The sequence below is a fragment of the Danio rerio genome, chromosome 24 (genome assembly GCF_052040795.2).
Source record: "Danio rerio strain M-AB ecotype USA chromosome 24, GRCz13ab, whole genome shotgun sequence".
Taxonomy (NCBI): Eukaryota; Metazoa; Chordata; class Actinopteri; order Cypriniformes; family Danionidae; genus Danio; species Danio rerio.
This window is the reverse complement of record NC_141044.1, coordinates 25,133,526-25,157,393: the sequence shown is the minus strand read 5'-3', so window position 1 is coordinate 25,157,393 and position 23,868 is coordinate 25,133,526. Positions and strand designations below refer to the sequence as shown.

General features: G+C 34.4%; 1 protein-coding gene across 1 annotated transcript in view; it reads left to right on the top strand.

Annotated features, from left to right (window-relative positions):
• dap (death-associated protein) overlaps window positions 1-20,081 on the top strand; it is a 33,712-nt gene extending 13,631 nt beyond the window's left edge. Inside the window, 2 exon segments of the mRNA NM_131572.2 lie at window positions 14,101-14,143; window positions 19,500-20,081. Coding sequence (NP_571647.1) covers window positions 14,101-14,143; window positions 19,500-19,619 — 163 coding nt within the window. The 3' untranslated portion in view covers window positions 19,620-20,081.
• The last annotated feature ends 3,787 nt before the right edge of the window (window positions 20,082-23,868 follow it).

The following is a 23,868-nucleotide window of genomic DNA, read 5'->3' as shown; positions in this document are numbered from 1 at the left end:
ACAATAGAAGGAAAATAGAAATTGACAGTTTGATGACAATTATTTCCACGCTCGTCTCCCTCTCTCCTCTGTTTAGCCAAGTGTGCTGACGCTATTGGAATAATGGGGTCTTGGTGTGTTGTTTCAGTTAATCTGCTTAAATTTGCCTCACTGCTGTTGTCGGAAAGATTTCTCTATAGCTATATGTTATCTCATTACCACAGAAGTTACTTTTCAAATGTTCCGCCTGCCATTCAAATGCACATGAAGCTGCACAAATCAAGTCCAAATCTGACTTTGCCAGTGGTTTTGAGAAAAAGATTGTGCGTTATCTAAATTTCTGCTAGAAACTAAAGGATTACGATTGTAAGCAATATTTTAGGTCGCCACACACATTTATGGCAATTTTTTATTTTTTTTCTTCAAGTTGCATCTATTCTTTAAAAAAAAAAAAAAGTAATAAATTATTTGTTACCCTTATTTAGGGATGTCCAGATCCGATCACATGGTTTCAGACTCGATTGGAATCTTATGTTACCTCCTGATCAGGACTTGATTACAATATATGAAAAAATATATAATATATATATATTCATTCATTCATTTTCTTTTCGGCTTAGTTCCTTTATTATTCAGGGGTTGCCACAGGTTCAGCGGAGTGAACTGCCCACTTATCCAGCATATGTTTTACTCAGCGGATGCCCTTCCAGCTGCAACACATCACTGGGAAAAATAATATATCTCATTATTTTTTTAACACCTAGTTCTGTGGTGACACTTTCTGACTTCACGCAGAAGCAGCAACATGTGTGGCATGACATCACTTTGTTGCAGAGACGCTATTGGTTAAATGCCGGCAAAGTAGAACAAGGAAGCAGCTTGAAGTGGAAAGCGTGAGTATGTTTGCGGTCTGGAGGTATTATTAAGTTGATGATGACAACATCCCATTGCCAACGTTGTGAGATGTAAACTTGGTATTGCAAGAGGTGGAAAGGAAAAAGCTACATTCAACACAACAAATCGAATAAGACGCCTCAAAAACAAACGTAGATCCTTGATTTGAAATGCTGTCTCACCACTATTCTCACCACCAGCCCTTTATAACAAGATTTCTGATAAATTACTTGTCCTGTTATAAGATGTTTCGTTCACCACAGACATATGGAGTTCATCCTTATCTCCCATGTCTCAATTAAGCCTTTATGTAATATAGAAGTATTGGATCCTGTTTCGGTACCGGTAGATACTTAAAATCAAATGACTCGGACTCTGACTTGAGGGCAAAAAAACCTGATCGGGACAACCCTACTTAATTATTTAGAGTATGATATGAATGAATGAAAATAAAGGAAAATACAATAACAGATAGGTCTATCACGATATCTATATGTTGTACAATCTATTGCACTAAAATATTGTGGTAAAAGATATTATTGTTATTTTTATGCCACTCATTATTATATAATGCTGGAATGACACCATAAAATGCTTACAATGCAAGTACAGTAAAAGTTTAGATGCAAAAGATTCATGTTTTTGAAAGAAGTCTATTATGTATATAGATTGTGTTTGATCATCAATTAATTAAAATAGTAAAGTATTATTACAGTTTAAACTGACTGTTTTCTGTTTTATTATATTTGAAAATGTCATTTGTTCCTTTGATTGTATTTATAGTAAATACTATAGTGTTTTATTAACTATACTGACATTGATACCTTCAATAGAGATAGAAATGTTGTACAATCAGCACAAATTTTGTTTTATTTATTTATTTTATTTTGACTTGTATACCTATTTTTATTTTATATATTTGTTTTATTTTTATACATTATTTATATATATATATTTTTTTAAATTAATAATAATAATTATATTATATTAATATATATATATATATATATATATATATATATATATATATATATATATATATATATATATATATATATATATATATATATATATATATATATATTTTTTTTTTTTTTTTTTTTTTAATTGTTATTTATATATTTTTTCCAACATTATTTCACCATAACAAATCACAATATTAAAACATTATAAAGCAACAAAGTAAACATTGCCATACCTCATCAACAGGTAATCATTTTTATTCAACGACATTGCAACAGGGCCAATGTTAAGTTTATTTTTACTTTACATGCTGTCTTCATTTGGATTTTATAATATGTTAAAGTAAAATTAAATAAAAGCTTGAAGTTCTACAGTTTGAAATCAAGATATTAATATCATTAATTAAATAATAATAATTAATTGTATTTTCAATTTACAGTACAATAGTTTTATAAGAGTATACTGTAAGTCTTGTTGTGTCACATGTTTGTGTAAAGCAATACATAATACAGAAAAACAAAATATCGCAGTGTTCGTTCGTGTCACATTTATTTAATATAGTCATCTTCTGTAATGTTTAATAGTCACATTACATCACATGTAACAATTTCTGTTTTCCAACCCTAAAATTAAGACCTTGTAAAAATGATAATTACAACTTTTGTTATACCATTCAAGATACTTAACTAAATTTGAAGCTTTTTCAGGGCCCTCGGGTACTTATTATGTTCACACATGTCTTCTGAAATGCAGTATTACAAGAATGTAAATTTATACTATAAGAAAAACCTCAGGGGTTGTTCTCATTACAAAAGCGGTCTTGTATGAATTTAATGAATAGATACTGACACCGTTTTACCCATACATCTGTTAATTTTAGAGGGGAAGGGCTGTTTAATCAGATAATAGTAATTATAGCAAGCCATTCATCAGAGCTGTATTGTCATATCATGACCACCTGTGTGTGTGTGTGTGTGTGGTTTCTCGAACCCCTCATCAGGCCACACTGAAAGCTCAGCAGAACAGAAACACCTCAAATTAACAAACCCCTGCTCAGATCCACCTCATGTGTTCGTTTGTTAAATATTTTGGTTCATTTGATTATAGTTTCAGCTACCAGCATGAGTATATGACTCTGAGAGGTTTTTTATACATTGTGCTACTGTCAAATCTAGCTAATTATAATTATCTATAAATATATTTACCTGATAATAGAAAAATTATATGGTTTATATGGTTGATTTACCCACTTATAAATAATAATAAATAATTGGCAAAAGAAATAATAGCAGTAATAGTATTATATAGCAATATTTGTAGACCAATAATAGTAATATTTAATGTATTGTTATTGTTGAAGGCTAATAAATAAAATAACAAATATATAAAATAATATTCAATCATTCTTATTATTATTCTTATTATTACATTAGCATATAAATAAACAACATCACAGGAGTAGCAGTGCGATATGGCTGTATATCGGCACTGGTGGGAGGCGTGCATTGCCTTAGTGCCCCCACCAGTGCCGATATACAGCCATATCGCACTGCTACGAGTGTGGTATTGCGTTTATATAACAGTTTGACGGCATAATTGTGTATATAAAAACAAAATCAAACATGGAGAGTCTCAAAAACCCTTTTGTATGAGGAACTACTTTCCGCATTGGATTCAAATCATAAGCTGACAGTTGAGCAAGCTGAGCAAGCATCTTTTAAACTTTAGATCTGTAGTCTGCTTGTTGCTGGCTGTATGTGGGCGGAGTAATACACAAAGGGTAAAGAGGCTGTACGGGTGCTGATATTACTTAAATATATCACTGCTATCAGCCAATCAGATTCGAGAAACAAACAGAACTGTTGTATAAAAGTATATTTAACACATTTATGTGAATGTTTATTATAGGTAAATGTTATAAATGTTATAAATAAACTGAATGTGAATTACATGTAAGTGTTTATTATTACAACAAAATTAATAGAAACATTATTATTGGTAATGCTGTACCATGAGATATATATTTATAATGTGTTTTATTCTATTACTCAAATAATAATAATAACAATAATAATAATAATAATAATAATAATAATAATAGCGTACAATATTCTAAAATATCTGTAGTTACTTTTATACTTTATAAACATTATTATTGTTATTATATTACAATTCTATACATTTTTCTTATAATTTAATTAGAAATGTCGCTTCATGCAGTATCTGCATGAATAGTAGTATTTTTATAATAATTATTGTTAGATTTAGATTAGATTATTATTAGAATTTTATTATAACTTTTACTATAATATATTACTTTTTTATTATTTAAATTTTTATTTTATTCACTATTCTTTAAAATAAAGGAAATACATAAGCAGTTTTTGAAATATTTATAAGGAAAAATAATCAATTGCTATGTTTTTGTAAGTAGTTTTTATTCTGTTAATGTCGAAGAGCAGAAAGCTTCTGGTCCAGTCTGATTATGCTTCGTTTGTAGTGTTCAGCTCCAGACAAGAGATTTCTGCTGGTTTTTCCTGATTTAGCTCATCGGTAAATAAAAGCTATGCCATGTGGTTGCCATGACAACAGGTGGTTTTGCACGTCTGTGCCAACTTGTTAATTGCAGCAGTTGTCTATAGGCTTGTGAAGCTGCGCTTGTAAAATAACTTACAGATTCACTGTCACTTTCTACCAGAGGGCTTCCTTCTGACAAACCTCTGTCACACATTATATATGCAGGAGTTGGAGTTTCTGCATTACATAATCACATTAATGCATTCTTATTTCCTAGAAAATATCTGAGTGACTTTTTCTAAAAAGTAACACCATTTTATTAGTTTTTTTTATTTATAGACTGACATCTCTTCTGTGCTGTAGTTTTATTCACTTCACATTTCACTTTTGATGAAAAAGAGCTTTACATTTTTCAAAAATGTAATTTTTTATATATATTTATTATTAAAAAAGCAAGCCCAGCCCAGGTGGATAAAAGAGTAGCACAACACATTTTCCTAAAAAGTAAAGTCTACATTTAGTTACTTTTTTAAAAAGCAATGCAAGATTATAATCTATTACTTTTAATTGAACAAGAACTGAATCACTTGTGTTTTCATTCTATCAGTGCTTTAAAGATTGTTGTGCTTTTTTAATAACTGATGCTACATTTGATCAGAACATATGGACAGGCAATAATGTGTTTTTTTTATTACTAAATTATTAAAAATAATACAAAAAATAGACATTTCCTGCAAATTTTTATTTAACTTTATAGAGTAAAAGCACATTTATTAAACGATTAATTATTTCACCACATTTGAGATGATGCTATATTTTTGTAAGCAGTTTTTTAAGCATAAGATTTGAAGAAGCATTTACAGGTTGCCTGCAGGCATTTAAAAAGTCTTACAATGTCTTAAATGTCCAAAACTTAATTTTAGGCTTTAAAAAGTCTTGACTTCACTGAAATTTTGCCTTGTAGGTCATAAAGCATTTTAATCAGGTCTTCATTTTCCTTTGTCCATGTGCAGCTATCCAATCAGGCCGACACCCATCCAGTGTTCAATCAAGTCCTGGACTTTCTTACTCAAAACAATCTCATGGACAACAAGCAATCCGGCTTTAAGAAAGGCCACTCAACTGAGACTGCCCTGCTCTCGGTCGTGGAGGATCTCAGACTGGCTAAAGCAGACTCTAAATCATCAGTCCTCATTTTGCTGGACTTGTCAGCTGCTTTTGACACTGTCAACCACCAGATCCTGCTTTCTACGCTCGAGTCACTGGGCGTTGCGGGCACTTTTATACAATGGTTCAGATCTTACCTCACTGACAGATCATTCAGGGTGTCTTGGAGGGGTGAGGTGTCCAACCTACAGCATCTAAACACTGGGGTACCTCAAGGCTCTGTTCTTGGGCCACTTCTCTTCTCCATCTACACATCATCTCTAGGACCAGTCATCCAGAGACATGGATTCTCCTACCACTGCTATGCTGATGATACCCAGCTATACCTCTCTTTTCATCCTGATGATCCCTCGGTTCCAGCTCGCATTTCAGCCTGCCTGTTGGATATTTCACACTGGATGAAAGATCATCATCTTCAGCTGAACCTCGCAAAAACGGAAATGCTTGTAGTTTCTGCCAACTCGACTCTACACCATAACTTTTCAATCCAGATGGACGGGGCAACCATTACTGCATCCAAAATGGTGAAAAGCCTTGGAGTAACGATTGATGACCAACTAAACTTCTCTGACCACATCTCTAGAACTGCTCGATTGTGCAGATTCACACTCTATAACATCAGAAAGATCCGACCCTTCTTATCTGAACATGCAGCTCAACTCCTTGTTCAAGCTCTTGTTCTCTCCAAACTGGATTACTGTAACTCTCTACTAGCTGGGCTTCCAGCTAACTCTATCAAGCCTCTTCAACTGCTCCAGAATGCAGCAGCACGAGTGGTCTTCAATGAACCTAAACGAGCACATGTCACTCCGCTGCTAGTCCGTTTGCACTGGCTGCCAGTTGTTGCTCGCATCAAATTCAAAGCTCTGATGTTTGCCTACAAAGTGACTTCTGGCCTTGCTCCTTCTTATCTGCTCTCGCTTCTGCAGATCTATGTGCCCTCCAGAAACTTGCGTTCTGTGAATGAACGTCGCCTCGTGGTTCCATCCCAAAGAGGGAAGAAATCACTTTCGCGAACGCTCACGCTCAATCTGCCCAGTTGGTGAAATGAACTCCCTAACTGCATCAGAACAACAGAGTCACTCGCTACTTTCAAGAAACGACTAAAAACTCAACTATTTAGTCTCCACTACACTTCCTAATCTGTAATTGCCTCTCTGAATATCACACTAACTGTACAAAAAAAAAAAAAATACTAATACTACTAATACTTCCCTTAGACTTTACAGACCTGAAACTTGCTTATAGCACTTATTCATTGTTGCTCTTGGTTGTGTAAATTGCTTCCTTGTCCTCATTTGTAAGTCGCTTTGGATAAAAGCGTCTGCTAAATGACTAAATGTAAATGTAAAACTTTTAACAAAACTCCATTTATTACTTTTATTTACCAATATGGTATCTTCCTGACAAAAACATTGGATTAAAAGTTCTCTGTGTATTTATAGACCATATGTGGTGAGGAGGACACAAACCTGGACAGACTGTTGTAAATACATTTAGATTATTATAGTTTTCTAAGTTTAAGTTTTCTTTAGTTTTTTTATATATGTATACAACTAGGGTTTGCTTGTTTTACACATTATTTAAAATACGTGGGTAAGTTAGCATAATTAATGACTAATTATAATTTTTTTCATTGGCCAAGCAAACATCTTTTCGGGGGCCATTAGAAAAAATCCTTAATCATTAGCCCTGCATAAGTCTGAAATTTCATTGATAATGGTCTTAATGTCTTAAAGTCTTTAATTTGACTTTGTGAAACCAGCAGAAACCCTGAATTAGTTAAAATAAAAAAATAATAATAATTAGATTTCTATGAATTATTCACTTTATTTCTATTAATTGTTTAAAACTTTGACCAGTAGTGTATGTACTATTTGTTGTTGTTATAATAAAATATTAATACTGTTGAAAAAAACTGAAACCAATTTGCAACATTGACACTATCAGCTTGCAGTTTTAATGGATTTTTAATTGCTAAAGCTTAGTTGATGTCTTATTTTGCTGTATTCTCTAGTAATCTACCTATATATGTATATAACATTTATTTTTTCTGAATAGTAATGTAAAAAGAGGGATGATTTAATTGAATCTATTTGTATCAAGAACATTCTTGTTCACTTTCACTCTCATTCATACCAGGAGGAGCTCAGCTTTTCAAGATGAACAATTAAATATTTCAAAGGGCTATTGATCTCTATTTGCCCTGAGATGTGTTTCAGTATGTGATTTTTCATCAATGATTTTAAACTGAATAAGGCTCTTTTGTTCTGACTTCAGTGCTTCCTCTATCTCTAGCCTGGTTTGATCATTTTAACTCTAGCTCACTGCTGCCACCCTCAGGTGTGGATTGGCATCGCTAAGAAAGCGCTATGCGTTTAACATGCTCATTATTAACATCTTTATATACCATAACTCTTAATTGGTGCACAATGCTCAAAGTGTACCACTTAATAATCACATGCCAGCATTTAAACATTTGACCTGACTGACTTTATTGAAGAGAAAACGATAGATGGCATCTGTTATCTTCCGTTCATCATACTGTAAACAAACTAAAACTCTTCAGAAGAAAGAATCCTGTTTGCTCCTTTCTTAAAATAATAATTTGGATTATAACGTTTAATAACTCTGCGCTTGATCCCAAAGTCTCAGATTTTCTTGAAAGGGGGTTTTATAAGATTCATGAGTTTTTAAATGAAGAGTGTCTGTTTAATCTGAGTTTATACAGAGCTTTCTTTTAAACGATAGGAAGTGATGAAGCAGCTTGTGCAGAACTGTTATGCCTCAAAGGAAGATTATCCCTTCAGCAAGACTCTCTCCCTTCTTCACTGTCTTCAACTGTCTTTGGAGTTTTTTTTTGCCTCCGCACAGGAAGATGAAAGCCACAAACGTCTGACATCTTCCTCATTTCACAGCATTTTACAGCCAAAGCTTCTCACAATGCCTTCATTTATGTTCAGTCTTAAAGTCCCCCTGAAATCAACATTAATGTTTTTTGGGGTGTTAATGTCAATATGTTAGTCTTAAAGTGATTTATAAGCTAGTGTGTTTTAAAACTGCAACACAATTCACATTTAGTAGATATAAGCATTCAATCTTTCGTGTCTCACTTATGAAAATAATAAGAATAAATCGTTTTTAAGACATCACCTAGCTTCTTATCAGATCTTCTGACCAATCAAATGTGTTCTTGTTTGTGAAGCATCCCGCTCTTCAAGACACTGATGAATTGATCCTTAATGGCTTATTTCTAGATGGGACGTTTTACAGAAACATACATTATCTGTCCTTGAAATAAAAACCATGTATACGATGATTAATAAGTATTTGATCCCCAAAAGATGTCTAAATTGGACTGATAGTTGATTTCTGTGAGCTGTTCTGTAAGGGAATATGTCATTCATTTGTTTCCCAGATTTCTTTTCTTTATTAAAAACACTTTATAAATGTTCAAACCCTGTTATTGACCATGTCCTCAGCCCAAATGAACCTACGCCTTTAATAGTTTTTGTTATGATAAACACTGTTATTTAGGGGGGAAAAAACGTCAGAAATGGCCATGTTAAGTTGTTATAATTCAAATTAATTGATTAAAAACATGAAATTATAGATAAATTCCACAAATAAATACTATTTTACTATTGTCCCCATGTTTGTCTGTCTGTCCTGTCACATTTTCATTAAATTTAACATAAAATGCGTGCAATACACCTTTAAGGCTCATTTTTAGATGTAAAAATGTACGTTTCTGATAGAATGATAGAAGCAGCACAATACAGTATAAATTTGTTTCCGTTGTTTCCATTCCATAACATCAAACTATAATGCATGAAGTTAGGCTCACCGCAGAACACTGATTGGTTTACAGAGAATTGTCACTTGTGTGTGCAACAAGCCAGAGAAACGACAACTCGGGAATTGCCATTTTTAAATTCACAGCCATCTATTTGTTATATATATATGTTGTCTAAGACAACATAATAACACAATCTTAAACAAAGTTTGTTGTCATTTTGACATGCTAAGAAGCAAGAACATCTGCTGTATGTCCTCCATTGTTGTTTACGAGGCCATTCATATGTAGTGTCAAAAACATCTGTAAATCATAATTTCCTCTTGTGTTTACATCTATTGTAGTATACTCACTCTGTGCTCAAAAACCAAGGGTCATAATGGCAGCCACACTAGGATCTCAATAGAAACTAAACACAAACCAGTCATATTTCCATCTGTTTCAAGCTACGTCTATTTGCATCACATATCAACAGAACAAAACAGAGATATGATCACAAACTTTACTTGTAGGTACCATGTTATGGGTCATGATGGTATCATTGATGGTACCATTATGCTACCAGCACAAATCGATACATTTTCCTTTCTGACTGGTCTTTGAAGTAATTTCTGTCGAAGCACAACCCAGGCATGTCTCCTTGTCGTTTAGTAAAGGCTGGTTTATACTTCTGCATCGAATGATTGCCGTGACCCACGGCACATGCCGTTTTTTTAAAGTTGCGCATCAGCCACAGTGAGAGGTACAGAAGGCTGTACCAAGCCTTAATGCTATATTTCATTGCACAACAAATATCCAGCTTTTTGTCAAAAAAAGTGTAATCATTCAGCCTTGTGACAGCACATAAAAAAACTATCAGTTGGGCTGAATGAGGACTGGTTTCATGTTTATTAACTGCTCTGGTCTAGAGATATCATGTGCGATATGTTTCTCTCAGTCTTCATGTTTCAGTTAAAATTATGTCTCAGCTTTGCATTTCATGTCACTTCAGGTATGTAGAGACATCTGGATGTGTTCTGCCCGGTGATCAACAATTGGTCTCTAGCTTTTTTCCCTGAGTACACACTACAAAACTTTTGCTTTGACTTTACGATTCTTTTTTTTTTTTCTTCGATTGGACCATTTTTCTCTTCAAGGTCGATTATCACTCTTGACCTTCTCTTTTGACTCTGTGCTTTAAGGGAAATGCTTGGCTGTGGAAAATGAATGAGAGTCATTTCTGCGGCTGACGGCTAGCACAGGCCTGAAGCCATGTTTCTGCTCTGTGCTCAGATGGTGCCGGTAAATTCCCTGTCCCTCGGGAATGTTTATAGGCCATTTTGTACCTTACTTGCAGCCTGGAGCACCTGGTTTTACATCAGACTCCAATGGTTGCTACATGTGCATGTTCACAGAGGCCTTGAAAACTGTTATGAGGTTTAGAGGGATAGTTCGCCCAAAATAATAGATATTTGTCATCATTTACTTTCTTTGTTGTTGTCGTCATGTTTGATGTTGTTGCTGCAAGAGTTGTTGGTGTTACAGTTTCATATAATAAAGGTCATTCAATTTTTTTTTTTATATAAATCTGTTATCGTTTGGTTCTATGGGTCTCGTCAATCAAATCTGATCTTTAATTTGTATTTTCTATTGGATTCAGGTTAGGTCATTGGGTGGGCCGTTCTACAGCTTGATTTTCTTTCTCTGAAACCATTTAAGAGTTTGCTTGGCTGTTTTGGATCATTGTTTTGCAGAAATGTCCACTTTGGTTTTATTTTCATCATTCAGATAATGTAGTTGTCGGATTGAAGTAGCTAATATTTATTTACTATGAGGAAGGGCAGAGGGTTGCTGAAGAACTACTAAGAGATTTCAGCAGCTCTCTGGGCTTTCACTGCTTTTCTACACCTCTATTTCTTCATGTGTTCAATACTTTTTTACCTGTCTTTTCATTTTATTATGCATAACTTAATTTGTAAAGCAATTAGATTTGGGGGGGGGGTTGTTTGTTTTTTATTGGGGGAAAATTCAAGTCAACGGCACCTTTAGTAGTATGCTTTCTGAGAAAAATGGTGACGTTCAATACTTTATTTTCCCTGCTATAATAATAATAATAATAATAATAATAATAATAAGTATATAATTAGACTATTTTTATATTTTTATATTTATATTTTTTATTTGTATCTAATAAAGCAACATCCAACCACAACAATAATAATAATAATAATAATAATAGCTATTTTTGTGTTATATATTTTCCTTTATGCAATAAAACGAATACTGTATGTTACCCTTGACCACAAAAAAGTCATTAGTGTAAGTTTATGTAAATTTACATTTATGCATTATCTAAACCTGAAAAAATAAGTTACTTCAAAAAATCCAACTATTGGGATTTTTGTCTTTTTAAAGTTGTCTAAATTAAGTTCAAAGAGAATTGTACAAGTTTTGATCTGCTTTAAATATAAAATTTATCTTCATGGAATATTTTTTACATTTAATATTCAATTTATTTTTGGCATAAAAGAAAAATCTATCCTTTTGACCCATACAATGTTTTTTGGCTATGTTCAAAATATACCAGTACAATATAAGACATGGTCCAGGGTCAGATAAATGGATGGATGGATAACTTTTCACTTGACAACATCACTGCAGACTGTAGGCAATCTCCTGTCCATGATATTGCATAGCATGTTCGAGCACAATTAGAGGAATTATCCTGCTGTAATTGGTGATTTTGGTGAACGTCAATCACACATGCTGAAATCTATATGACGATGTTTCTGTGGCTAATTTGAAGCATTAGCATTCAGTCCATGCATCCGATGTGCTAAGATGAAGATGAGGCTTTATTTCTGATTGAGCTCCTGCCTTCATAATCATTCTTCCTGTTGACCTTCAGCTCAACGGTGTATTTCGGCTTCAGAAAATAAATGCAATGCATTTGTTAAAAGTTAATTGAAATGATTGTCTATGATGCATAGTGTGTCCAATATTGTAATTTATTGTATAATTACATAATTTTTTGTTGTTGTTGCAGTATACAGATAGCAATGTTGTAATAGCATAATGTGCATTTTGCTTTAAAATACTTTTTAATTTTTTTTATAATTCATAAATTAAAAATAAAGAATTTGTAATTATTCATTTATTTTCTGATGAATAATAATTCATATTTAGTATTTTTATGTAAATTTACATGTTTTCATTAAGCATTTGATCAAATCATTATTAATCTATAGTATATGTAAGCTATTGATACTAAATATTAAATATGAATGCCAAACTTTGAAAACTAAAGTTAAATGTTATTGATCGTGAAATCATATAGATCATTATATTTAGATGGTATTTTGGATTAATAGATGATGTTATTAGGTTAATATATTATAAAAATATTTTGGAATACACACTATATAATAATTTGATTATAATCGTACTTAATATAAATTAATATAATGGTAATTATTTTGTTGTACACGTTTGGTCTGCTTAGTCCATTCAGGCTCAAGCATTGGCATATCTTTGTTTACAAATCTACGTTGGGTTAACTCCCATATCTACAAAATTACATTTGTAAAAAACCTGTCCTTAGCTATGGCCTTCGGTCACTGGATATTTATTTACTGTCTGTTCCTAAAGTGCAGACTGAGATGGGGGAAAAAAGGCTTTTAAATACGCAGCACTTTTTGCATAAAATAATCTACAAACAAAGTTGCTGTTTGAAGAATTGATTTTACTAAATGCTTTTAAAAAGAGTTTAAAGGATTTACAAATTGATTGTAGCTTGTAGATGTTAATTATTCAGGTTAACTGTCAATTGTTTTTTTTTTCATGTGACATGTACTTCCTAATCTTGGCCAGGACACTCTTGAAAAGTGTTTAAAAAATGTTAATCTCAACATGTCTTTTGAGAAAATAAAGGTTATAATAATAATAATAATAATAAATTATGGAAATACTGAGATTTATATTTATTCTAATACTGCATTCAGAAATTAAGACAATTCATAAGAAACAAACTATTTTATGTATTTAATAAATTGAAAAAGAACATACTTATACTTTATATAAGAATATCTATCATCAGTCTTTGAGAAAATAAATTATCATGGTTTTTATTATTTAAATTTAATATAAGGAATGACATGGAGACTTTTATTTTGCTGAAACACCATTTTAAAAGGCATTTAAGCTAAATGATTTCAAATGAATTAGCATAAGTTATTTATGTAATTAGAATATAGATGGACCATTAGGAATTCCTTCTGTTGATTCAGATGCACATCTCAAGCTGCTGTCTAAATTCACATCTGTATTTTTTTAATTAGTTTTTATGCTAGTAAACTTCACCTCATTTCACTGCTACTTGTACTAGCAAACAGAAAACATTTGTTAGGTCAAATTCTGTCCTTCACCTCTGAATAAATCCAGTGTCAATGTGTCTTTGGATGCGGACACAAGGCTGCACTATTGAGCCCAGTCTGGCTGAAACCCACATTCCTCTGAAATATGAGTGGCGTTATTCATTACCACACTACGCAGCTGTTTATGTTCCTTTCCACATATTCCCTATGGAAGAATTAATGATCCTCAAAATGCGGAGACTGATTAATATACAAGCTTATTTACACTCTGTTGCTGCCATGAAATGAGAGTGCTTTCGCAAACACTTTGTCATCTGCTTTGCTAATGCTTCATTAACTAGCACATACATTGGAAACTTTTGTTTTGTTGATTTCAAATTTATAGATTTCTGTTTCTAACTTGTTTTCTTTTTTTTTTTTCCTAATCTTCAGACCACCAAAGCTGCCTGTTGTGGTCTCTGGAGTTGTCACTAAGGTAGGTGTGAATGTCCGTTCATTACTGCGTCATAAAATGGAGAGGTCAGGTCATCCCTCGTTTAACAGTTAGAGCTTTGCTGATCTACACCAGTGTGTTTAACTTTCTCAAACTAGCTTAAAGCAACTGTTGTATTTAAATTGTTGTTTGTCTAATATAATTCTGATACCTGAATAATTAATCAGGCTAACTATTTCTTTATAGTATTTAATAAAATGTAACTAATTTAATGGTCTAACAAAAAATGCATGTATGTATATATGTATGTATAAGTGTACACTTGAAAAATAACAAATGCTGGGTTCCACAAAATTCCTTCATGTTTGCTCAACACAAATCAATTTAAAAGGATCTTAATTGTGTATATATTACACTCATACATTCATCTTATTACAATATGAAAAATGTCATATTATGATTTAAGTGAGACTTTTCAAGACTTTTGGCCAGCGGAGAAATTAAAATGGTCGTGCCCAACTGAGTCTGGTACTCAAGGTTTTTTTTTCTTCACTCCCATCAGGTGAAGTTTTTTTTCCCTCTCCGCTGTTGCCACTGCCTCGCATGGTTCAGGATTGGTAGAGCTATGCATCGATGAATTTGCTCTTCAGTGTTTGAACTCTCAGTAATGATTAAATCACACTGAACTGAGCTAAACTGAACTGAACTGAACTTAAACACTAAAACCTGAACCACACTGTTCCAGTTACTGAACCACACTGTTCCAATTACTATGACCATTTATGTGAAGCTGCTTTGACACAATCTACATTGTAAAAGCGCTATACAAATAAAGCTGAATTGAATTGAATTGAATTGACTAAAATTATCACTGTTGTCACTCATTTTTAGAAGCACACTTAAAGGGCCATGAAACCCGCCTGTTTTAGTTAATGTCCGTCTCAGATTTTTTTTTTTATACATTTTTAAACATGTGCAAAAACAGCTGCACGGATATAGGCAATGTATCTGAATTGTAATGAACTCAACTGTTAACAGACAGGGGGAAAAAACATGCAAAAAACCCTGTGGATTATGGAAACAACGCATAACTTTACAACCCTTCATGAACGGTTAAATACTGCTTGCCGTGCGTGGACGTGGTCTTACCCAGTCATTGCATCTCACAGCTTGGCAGGTCTACCTTAACTTCAGAAAGCACATGCTCTCATAAATAAAAAGCTGGGTCTTTTCATAGGATAAGAAAACTTTGCTATGAATAATAATGAGAAACCGACAAGTCATTACTTCATAAGCAGTCGCTATGATCCCGCCCCAAAAATCATTTTAAAGAATAAATTAGCTAACAAAAGCTCAAAATTATCCAGTTTTCCCCACAATTAAAGCTGACAGGTGCTGACAGTGTCCTTACTGATGCTAAACACACACAAATCTGTTAAAATCTCAATTAAAAGTACTTGAGGGTGTCTTGAACCTTTAAGGAATTTCAAGTCAAAGTTTCAGAGCACATACAATATAGAACCAAAAATATTCAAACTTGTAAACTTGTTCTCTGCAAACAAAAGTTTTTGTTTAACATTTATTTTAATGTATAATTCACTCTATTAACAAACCGTTAACTACGACCTTTAGCTCAATAAACTACTAATAAGCTGCTTCTAAATAGTTGGTAAGGTAGTAGACTATTTAAGCCAGGGATGCCCAACTAGGGTCCAAGGGCCAAAGTTGGCCTGTAGTAACCTTTGATTTTGCCCGCCATCTAAGAATAGAGGAAGAATGATGGGCATGGTTTAGAGATTGTCATTTCAAATCTAATGTAACCTTTTGTTTCCTTCCTTTATTAACTGAAATTAAATGGAGTAAATGAATCCTATTTAAGCTGCATATTGTATGCATTCCATGATACACCGTGAGAGAATTCATGAAATGGGGGTAAAACAAAGCAACTGACGCAGGTATGTCACTTAATGATGACAAAATGGCAGATGTAGTACGTCTCCATTCATACTACTCGCATTCATACTGTATAGAACATACTCCTCTAATGGTCGAGTAGTACATTTCAGTAGGTAATTTCAGATGCAGTCTTAATTTAAATGTGTACACTGTAATTCTGACTGTACACCCGACACATGGAGGACAAGTCAATGCAAAGGCAGATTCTGCTTGAGTGTATTCATCATTGAACTCCACCGTGTTATACATGTGATTGTTTATGTTTTTATTGCAGTAAGTTTTCATTTTAAATGTTATACTGCATTAGCAAGATGGCTTAAAGTTATGTTTTCTATTACAAAAAGTTTGGGCGCCCCTGGTTTAAATATTGGGAAGGATTAGGGATCTAAAATAAGATACTTTATAAGTGCTAATAAACAGTTAATTTCTTAATAATATTCAGGTATTAATAATATTAATATTAGTATTAAGATTGATTATAGTTAATAATAAAATCCAAAGCGGTGCTAAACCTGCTTATATCTAAAATCCCTCATGCTCATCTGATGTTCAGACACAGATAGATGGTTTCTCAGTTAAAGCGTTTCCGTCTTGCGTCACATATTGAGATGATGATATGAATGATGAGGTTTGCTGAATGTCTCGTCACATTGAGTCCATTTCCAGCCTGAACTGACCTTAATCCTCTCCGCCGCCACACGATTGGCCACGTCTCAGGATTTATTATGTTTTGATAGATACTATGACTAAATGCATCAATCTGCGCGTGCAACATCATGAGAGGGACATTTTATTATTATATGTGAATGTCAAATGTGCAAGGGTTTGATTGCATTTCACTGCTATTACAAGTGACTTTGCAGGACGATGCACATGGAGTCTTTTACTCTGGCGTTGCTCTCTTTTTACTTTCCAAGTGATCCAAACTGCTTCTAGTGACACAATTTATGCAATATTTGTTCTCTAAATAGTCACATCTGAGGCTCTTTTTGTCCTCCGGCGAGCTGGTAAGCAGACAGAAAGCTGAGAAATGGCTCGCTTTTGTTCAGTGTTGGCATGTGGCACATCTTGGACTGTCCATCCCATAATCTACTTCAAAAGCTCCGCATATTTGCTCTGAAAGACTCACTCATACAGATTAAAGTGGTGTTGAAGAATGTCTGTGACCGCTGCTTTCTTGTTATTTGGGCATCAGTTGACTGCATTCAGATGCTTTTGCGTGCCGTTTTCTTTTCATCTTAATAAACTTGAAACTAAGGCAGAAAAGGGGCTTTTAACTACACTGCAAAACATGTAGTTGATATTAATCGTCGTTTTTAGACGCATCTTTTTAATCAACGCTTAAATGTTTAATGCTCTTTTTTTCTGATCTTTTCTGTAATGCTTATGCTCCGCTTTCTGTCTGCTTGTTTATTATTGCTCTTTGTTGATTTTGATAGCTTACAACAAGCAGTGTGGTCAATTTCAAATACATCATTTTTTAATGACTTCATTCACCATCAACATTCTACTCCACCTAAAAAAATCTAAATGTATTGTGCATTTTTTCTTCATAATTCAGTACTAAATATCATTCTTAGGCTGCGTCATTAAATGAAAAAGTTAGTCAGATCTTTTTATATTGGGTGTATAAACTTAGTTCAAGGTTGTCCGAACTCAGTCCTGGAGGGCCGGTGTCCAGGAGAGTTTAAGTCCAACCCTAATCAGACACACCTGAACCAGCTAATCAAGCTCTTACTAGATATACTAAAAACTTCCTGGCCCTCCAGGACCGAGTTTGGACAGCCCTGACTTAGTTGATGTCAGAATTATTAGCCCCCCTGAATTTTAACCCCCTCTTTATTTTATCTTCAAATTACTTTTAAACGTAGAAGAGTTTTTTTTTTTCTACACATTTCTAAACCTAATAGTTTTAATAACTCATCTCTAATAACTGATTTATTTTATCTTTGCCAAGATGACATTAAAAAATATTTAGCTGGATATTTTTCAACACACTTCTATACAGCTTAAAGTCACATTTAAAGGCTTTACTAGGTTAATTAGGTTAACTAGGCAGGTAGGGTAATTAGTCTACAGACCATTGTTATACAATAACTTGCCTATCAAAAAAAATAGCTTATAGGGGCTGATAATATTGACCTTAAAATTGTTTTTAAAAATTAAAAATTGCTTGTATTCTGACTTCAACTGTATTTGTATACACTCAAATAAATGTTTCCCTTGGATGGTTTGATTTTGAATGAAAAATAATCTGATGTAACTTTTTATAATTTGTTACTAGAACTTATTTGCTAGATTTTTAACTGAAAGTGTGGTCATCGGTTATTCATAAACTGTAATTCAATGGTTACCAGCATTTTGGAAGTATATTGGCTCTATTTTAACGATCTAAGTCCAATGTCAAAACCACATGGCACAAAAGCATTAAGGACATAACTATTTTCTATTACTGTTACTATTTACATGGCAGAGTTTGTAAATGGAAAAACTGAACACTTCTCTAATGAGAATACATTTAAACAAACAAACAATCTGCACGAGGATAAAGAATGAACCTCCTCCATTTGGCCTCTTTACTTTGTCTTTACTCTTTACTCCTTACGTGGATAAGGAAACGGTGTTGTGCCCACTCCACTGAAGACATTCATTAGCTTACACATTTAGTTTCATTTGTTAAGTGCAAAGATTTATTTTTAAAACTATTAACTAAATTCATTTCTTATTTTCAGCAAATGAATAAATGAAAAATAATAAAGATCTGTGATCTAAAAACCAAGAGTTGTATCCAAACACATGTCTTAACCTTATCCCCCATATGGTGACATATCTAAAACCTGACAGGTGGAGAAATCTAAATTTGATTTTATCCAAATAAATATAAATATGCATATAATAAAAAATAATATTAATAATAATATTATACAAATGCAAATAGGCATGAATGATCTGAAAAAATGATGGAGGCAGTGGTTTTTATATGTAGAAAAAAATAATTTTTGTAACGTTTTAATCCTTCAGTTTTTGTTTTTTTTTCATGTAAAATATTTGTGTATTGCTGTACATCTTGTGTGTATTAAGTAATGTGTAAGCATTTGGACCCTCACAGGCACATAACTAATGCACTCTGCACTGGACTTTAGACCTGCTTTTAGTTGGTCAATGATGCAGTGTATTTCAGTTTTTTTTTTTAAAAAGCAAAGTGCCAACAATGCGCCTTAACACACCTCTATTTTAGACCAGCACACCCATGAGTTCACAAAATGGCACAAAAGGATTTGCTATTTAAACAATGTGGTGCAAAATGTGAAAACTAAAGTTGCCTTGGACTAAAAATTGCATCAATTATTGGTATTAATGTACTTAACTGCTGACAAATCATTTACCATTTCCCTTTTTTATGCACAAATGATAATCCTGCATTGCCATTGGTTGTTTTCAGGGAGATAAAGACTTCACCCCTGCTGCTGCCCAGGTGGCCCATCAGAAACCTGTGCCTTCAGCACAGAAGCTGCCTGCTGGCCAGCACCTTAACCAGCACATCCACCAGCCCAGGAAATGAGCCTTCAGCCGCTCCAGAACATCACGGGACCCCCCACATGGGGCCAGGACCACACCACCCCAAACACCTGCTCAGGTTGCCAGGGTTCTCTTGCCGTCAAACATTCCTTACGCCCCCTCCCGCTCCCTCCGTCTGTGCCTGCAAGTGTCCAGTTTCGACCAGTATCATGACAAACATTCATTTTCTTGTTTCGTATCTGTAAATCATCGCAACACTAAAAATCGAAGGCTTCATTGCAGATCGCCAATCAGAAACATTCTAATTCCGTGGGTTCATTTCATGAGGGACTTGTGGATGTTTTATTTTCTTTTTTAATTTTACATGAATCGTTCCAGAGAGATGTAAATTGTATAAATCAGTTTTGTTTTGTTTTTTTGAAGTTGGTGAATGTTGTATATTAGGCATTAGGTACTAGGTGTGGCTATCTGATATCTGAATAAAGAGTTAATATAAAACCACGCACGCCTTTGCTCTTAAAGACACTTTTTTTTTGAGCCAGAATTGCATTACATGAAAATATCGGTGCTTTGGCAGATTAGTGTTAAAATGCTGAGCTGAAATGCGGTCTGTGTTTAGTGGTCCAGGTTGAATTTATTTCAGAAATTTGCCTATAGACTGAATAAAACAATTTCAATAGTTTTCTTCAAAGCATTCATATTATTGAATTGCACTTCACAAAGAAAATAAGTGCTAAAAATAAAGCACATACAATGCATAATTGATCTTAATATACATTTAAAGTCAGAATTATTAGTAATTATTATCAGAATTATTAGTAAATAATATTTGATTTTTTTTTTTCTTTTTTTTGAATAGATATTTTTCAAGACACTTCTATACAGCTTAAAGTGACATTTAAAGGCTTATCTAGGTTAATACGGTTATCTGGGCAGGTTAGGGTAATTACGAAGGTTATTGTATAACAATGATTTGTTCTGTAGACTATTGAAAAAATATAGCTTAAAGGAGCTAATAATTTTGACCTTAAAATGGGATTTAAAAAATTAAAAACTGCTTTTATTCTAGCCGAAATAAAACGAATAAGACTTTCTCCAGAAAAATATATATGCATATTATCAGACATACTGTGAAAATGTCCTTACTCTGTTAAACATTATTTGGCAAATATTTAAAAAAAGAAAAAAATCCGAAGGGGGGCTAATAATTCTGACTTCAACTGTATGTGTAAAGTATCCCTCTTTATTAAATATACATAAAGTACACTGAAACAAAATGAAAATTAACTTAAAAGGTAGTTTGTTTTCATGCTGTTTTGAGCTGTTCATGACTGCCATTCAACCAGGAATAATTGTAGAAATTTGTGGCGAATAAAAAGCAGGGGACTTTAAATACTCTCATTGCGAGCACTGTAATAAAAAGTTAAAACAACTGCCATGTCTGTTTTGTCCTTTTAAATGTTATTAATGAAGGTAGTGTAGAACTGTGCTCTCAGCACAGCAGGGAAAGTTCATGTGTAATCCCATGGCCTAGTTTTCATGCTCTATAGACGAGTGGAGGGTGGCAAAGCCGTCAGCTTCCTGTTCTCCACAACCCTCTGAGCCACCCAACCTAATGCCACTCAGGATTTGCCCCGTTTTCTTCCTCTCTTCATTATCTCATGTTCTCAAGCTCTCCCCCTGTCCATTTTTGTCCCTACCCGTTCACTTTGTGTTAAGCTCAGGTGTTGATAAGAGCCAGCAGCTGCCGCAGGCCTCCGGTTGTTCCCACTGCATGTTTTGGGCCTAAAACAGCAAGACTTCTACGGTGCTTGCCATTAGCACACCAGCTGGCCAAACCTGCTGTTCCCCCTCGGCCAAGGTGAACCTCAAAAGCTTGAGTGGCAGCTAAACCCTTACGAAATGTCACGTTTCAGGTCAAGGTTGCTCTTTTCCACAGCGTGCTATCTGGAAATTGAGCACTGGCTTTGAAGGCAGTTCACAGCGACCCAAACCCTGAGGTCTATCTGACATTTGGGACTTTACAGTGTATTTGTCTTTGATAGGTTATCAGCACTGCCACAGATCCCACGTGTTGGGTGACCGACCGAACAGCATATTGCGGCAAAAGCCCGAATCTGAAAGCTTTGTCTTACCTTTTAAATCAAAAGCAGCATCTTACATTTCACTGTTGTGTATTTTTGTTTAGATATACAATTTAGGCATTCAAATAGGATGTTTTCACTGCAGCCATTGAACAACATAACTGAGCCAATGTAGTAATGAATGGTGATGTTAAATTTTCATTCAAGTAAAGTTATGGCTCATTTGCACTCATATATGTGAAATGATATGATATGATCCGGTGATTTGATTTGGTATGCAGAACTTTACAGCACTGTATGCATTTGTTTCCATTTCCACTGTTAAAAGTAGGACAATGGCAAACTGTGCCAGTTTTGGGACCCTTTTAAAAGGGTATAACACAACATTATGATACCAAAATGGTGGAACAAGACCAGGGATGGGCAAACTTGATCCTGGAGGGCCGGTGTCCTGCATAGACTTGCTCCAACCCTAATCAAACACACCTGCTTGTAGCTTTCCAGTGATCTTTAGGACACTGTTTGGTGTGTTCAGGTGTGTTTGATTAGTGTTGGAGCAAAAGTCTGCACGGACACTGACCCATTGAGGATCAAGTTTGCCTATCCCTTAGCTAGACTCCTTGCTGAACTTTGCAGATCGTTCAAGTTGGCCTGTGTCAAAATCATACTGAACTACTTAGTAGTAACTCAGTAGAAACAAGACAGTAGTTCACTTTGCTGACTTATTTTTTACGTCTCTAGCAGTTGAAGCGGGGAATCCAAGTATTGATATCAAACCAAAAATACAGGGGTGCCCAAACTCGGTCCTGGAGGGCAGGTGTCCTGCCAATTTTTAGCTTTAACTTCTCAACAAACCTGCCAGAAAGTTTCTAGTAAAGCCATGATCACACTGAACTTTTCACTCGATAGACTTCCATTTCGCAGTTCGCTGCGTTGCAAAGTTCATGCTTGGTGAACTGACCTGCGAAATCGCATCACATGGCTGCATTAGACCAATCGAAGATCAAAACATGACCTCTCTGAACAGAAATGTAAAATATGGAACGATCGCTCACTTTTTAAATGTTTAATGATCTAGTTTAATTCTGCCCCTTTTTGCAGCGCCGTACAACAGAATATTGCATGCTCAAACTCTAGTGCAGGGGTGCTCAATCCTGTTCCTGGAGAGCCACCCTCCTGCAGATTTCAGTTGCTACCCATATCAAACACATCTGAACCAATTAATTAGGACCTGAACACCACTTGATAATTACAGGCAGGTGTGTTTGATATGGGTAGCAACTGAAATCTACAGGAAGGTAGATCTCCAGGAACAGGATTGAGCACCCCTGCTCCAGTGTGACCATGGCATAAGACGGGTGTCAAACTCAATTCCTGGAGGGCCGAAGCCCTGCACAGTTTAGTTCCAACCCTGCTCCAACACACTTACCTGTAGGTTTCAAACAAGCCTGAAGGACTCAATTAGTTTGATCAGGTGTGTTTAATTAGGGTTGAAACTAAACTGTGCAGAGCTGCGGCCCTTTTGGAACTGAGTTTGACACCTGTGGCATAAGAGCTTGATTAGCTGATTCAAGTGTATTTAATTAGGGTTGGAACTAAACTTTACAAGGCACCCCTGCTATAATATGATACCAATCCTGATATGAACTCTATGCTAATGCAGGGATGGGAATACTTTGAGGGCATATGTCCTGTAGAATTTAGCGCCAAATCTTATCACCTCATTCAAAATCTCATTCATTTGGGTGTGCCCCCTCAGTAAAATTTGTTCAATGAGCAGTTTATCCTTGTTTAAAACATTTAATTAGAGGCTTCCCCCTTTCAACTTTTAGCACCAAAACTTCAATGTGAGGCTCTCCATGTCTCAGAGTTCCTTTTGGGCCCTTTTGCCCCAAATTATCCAAAGAACACCTCTCTAGACACTGGTCCTGTGTCTGAATGTGCCTATACTTCCATAATATTCAAAACATCCTTAGTATGTTGTATGTAGAAAATAAGGGATGCGAAATGTAGGGTGCTCTTCAAACTGGCAGTTTGGCCACAGGAGATGATTTGGGAATGACACTATGTAAGAACACTAATGTTGTCATCACGTGACAACATGACTTAGTACGTCCAAACTTCATTCATACTAGCCTATATATAACATGCTTTAGCTGTACCATTCATATCAAATGTAGTACTTTACAATTTCTGACAATTTAACAT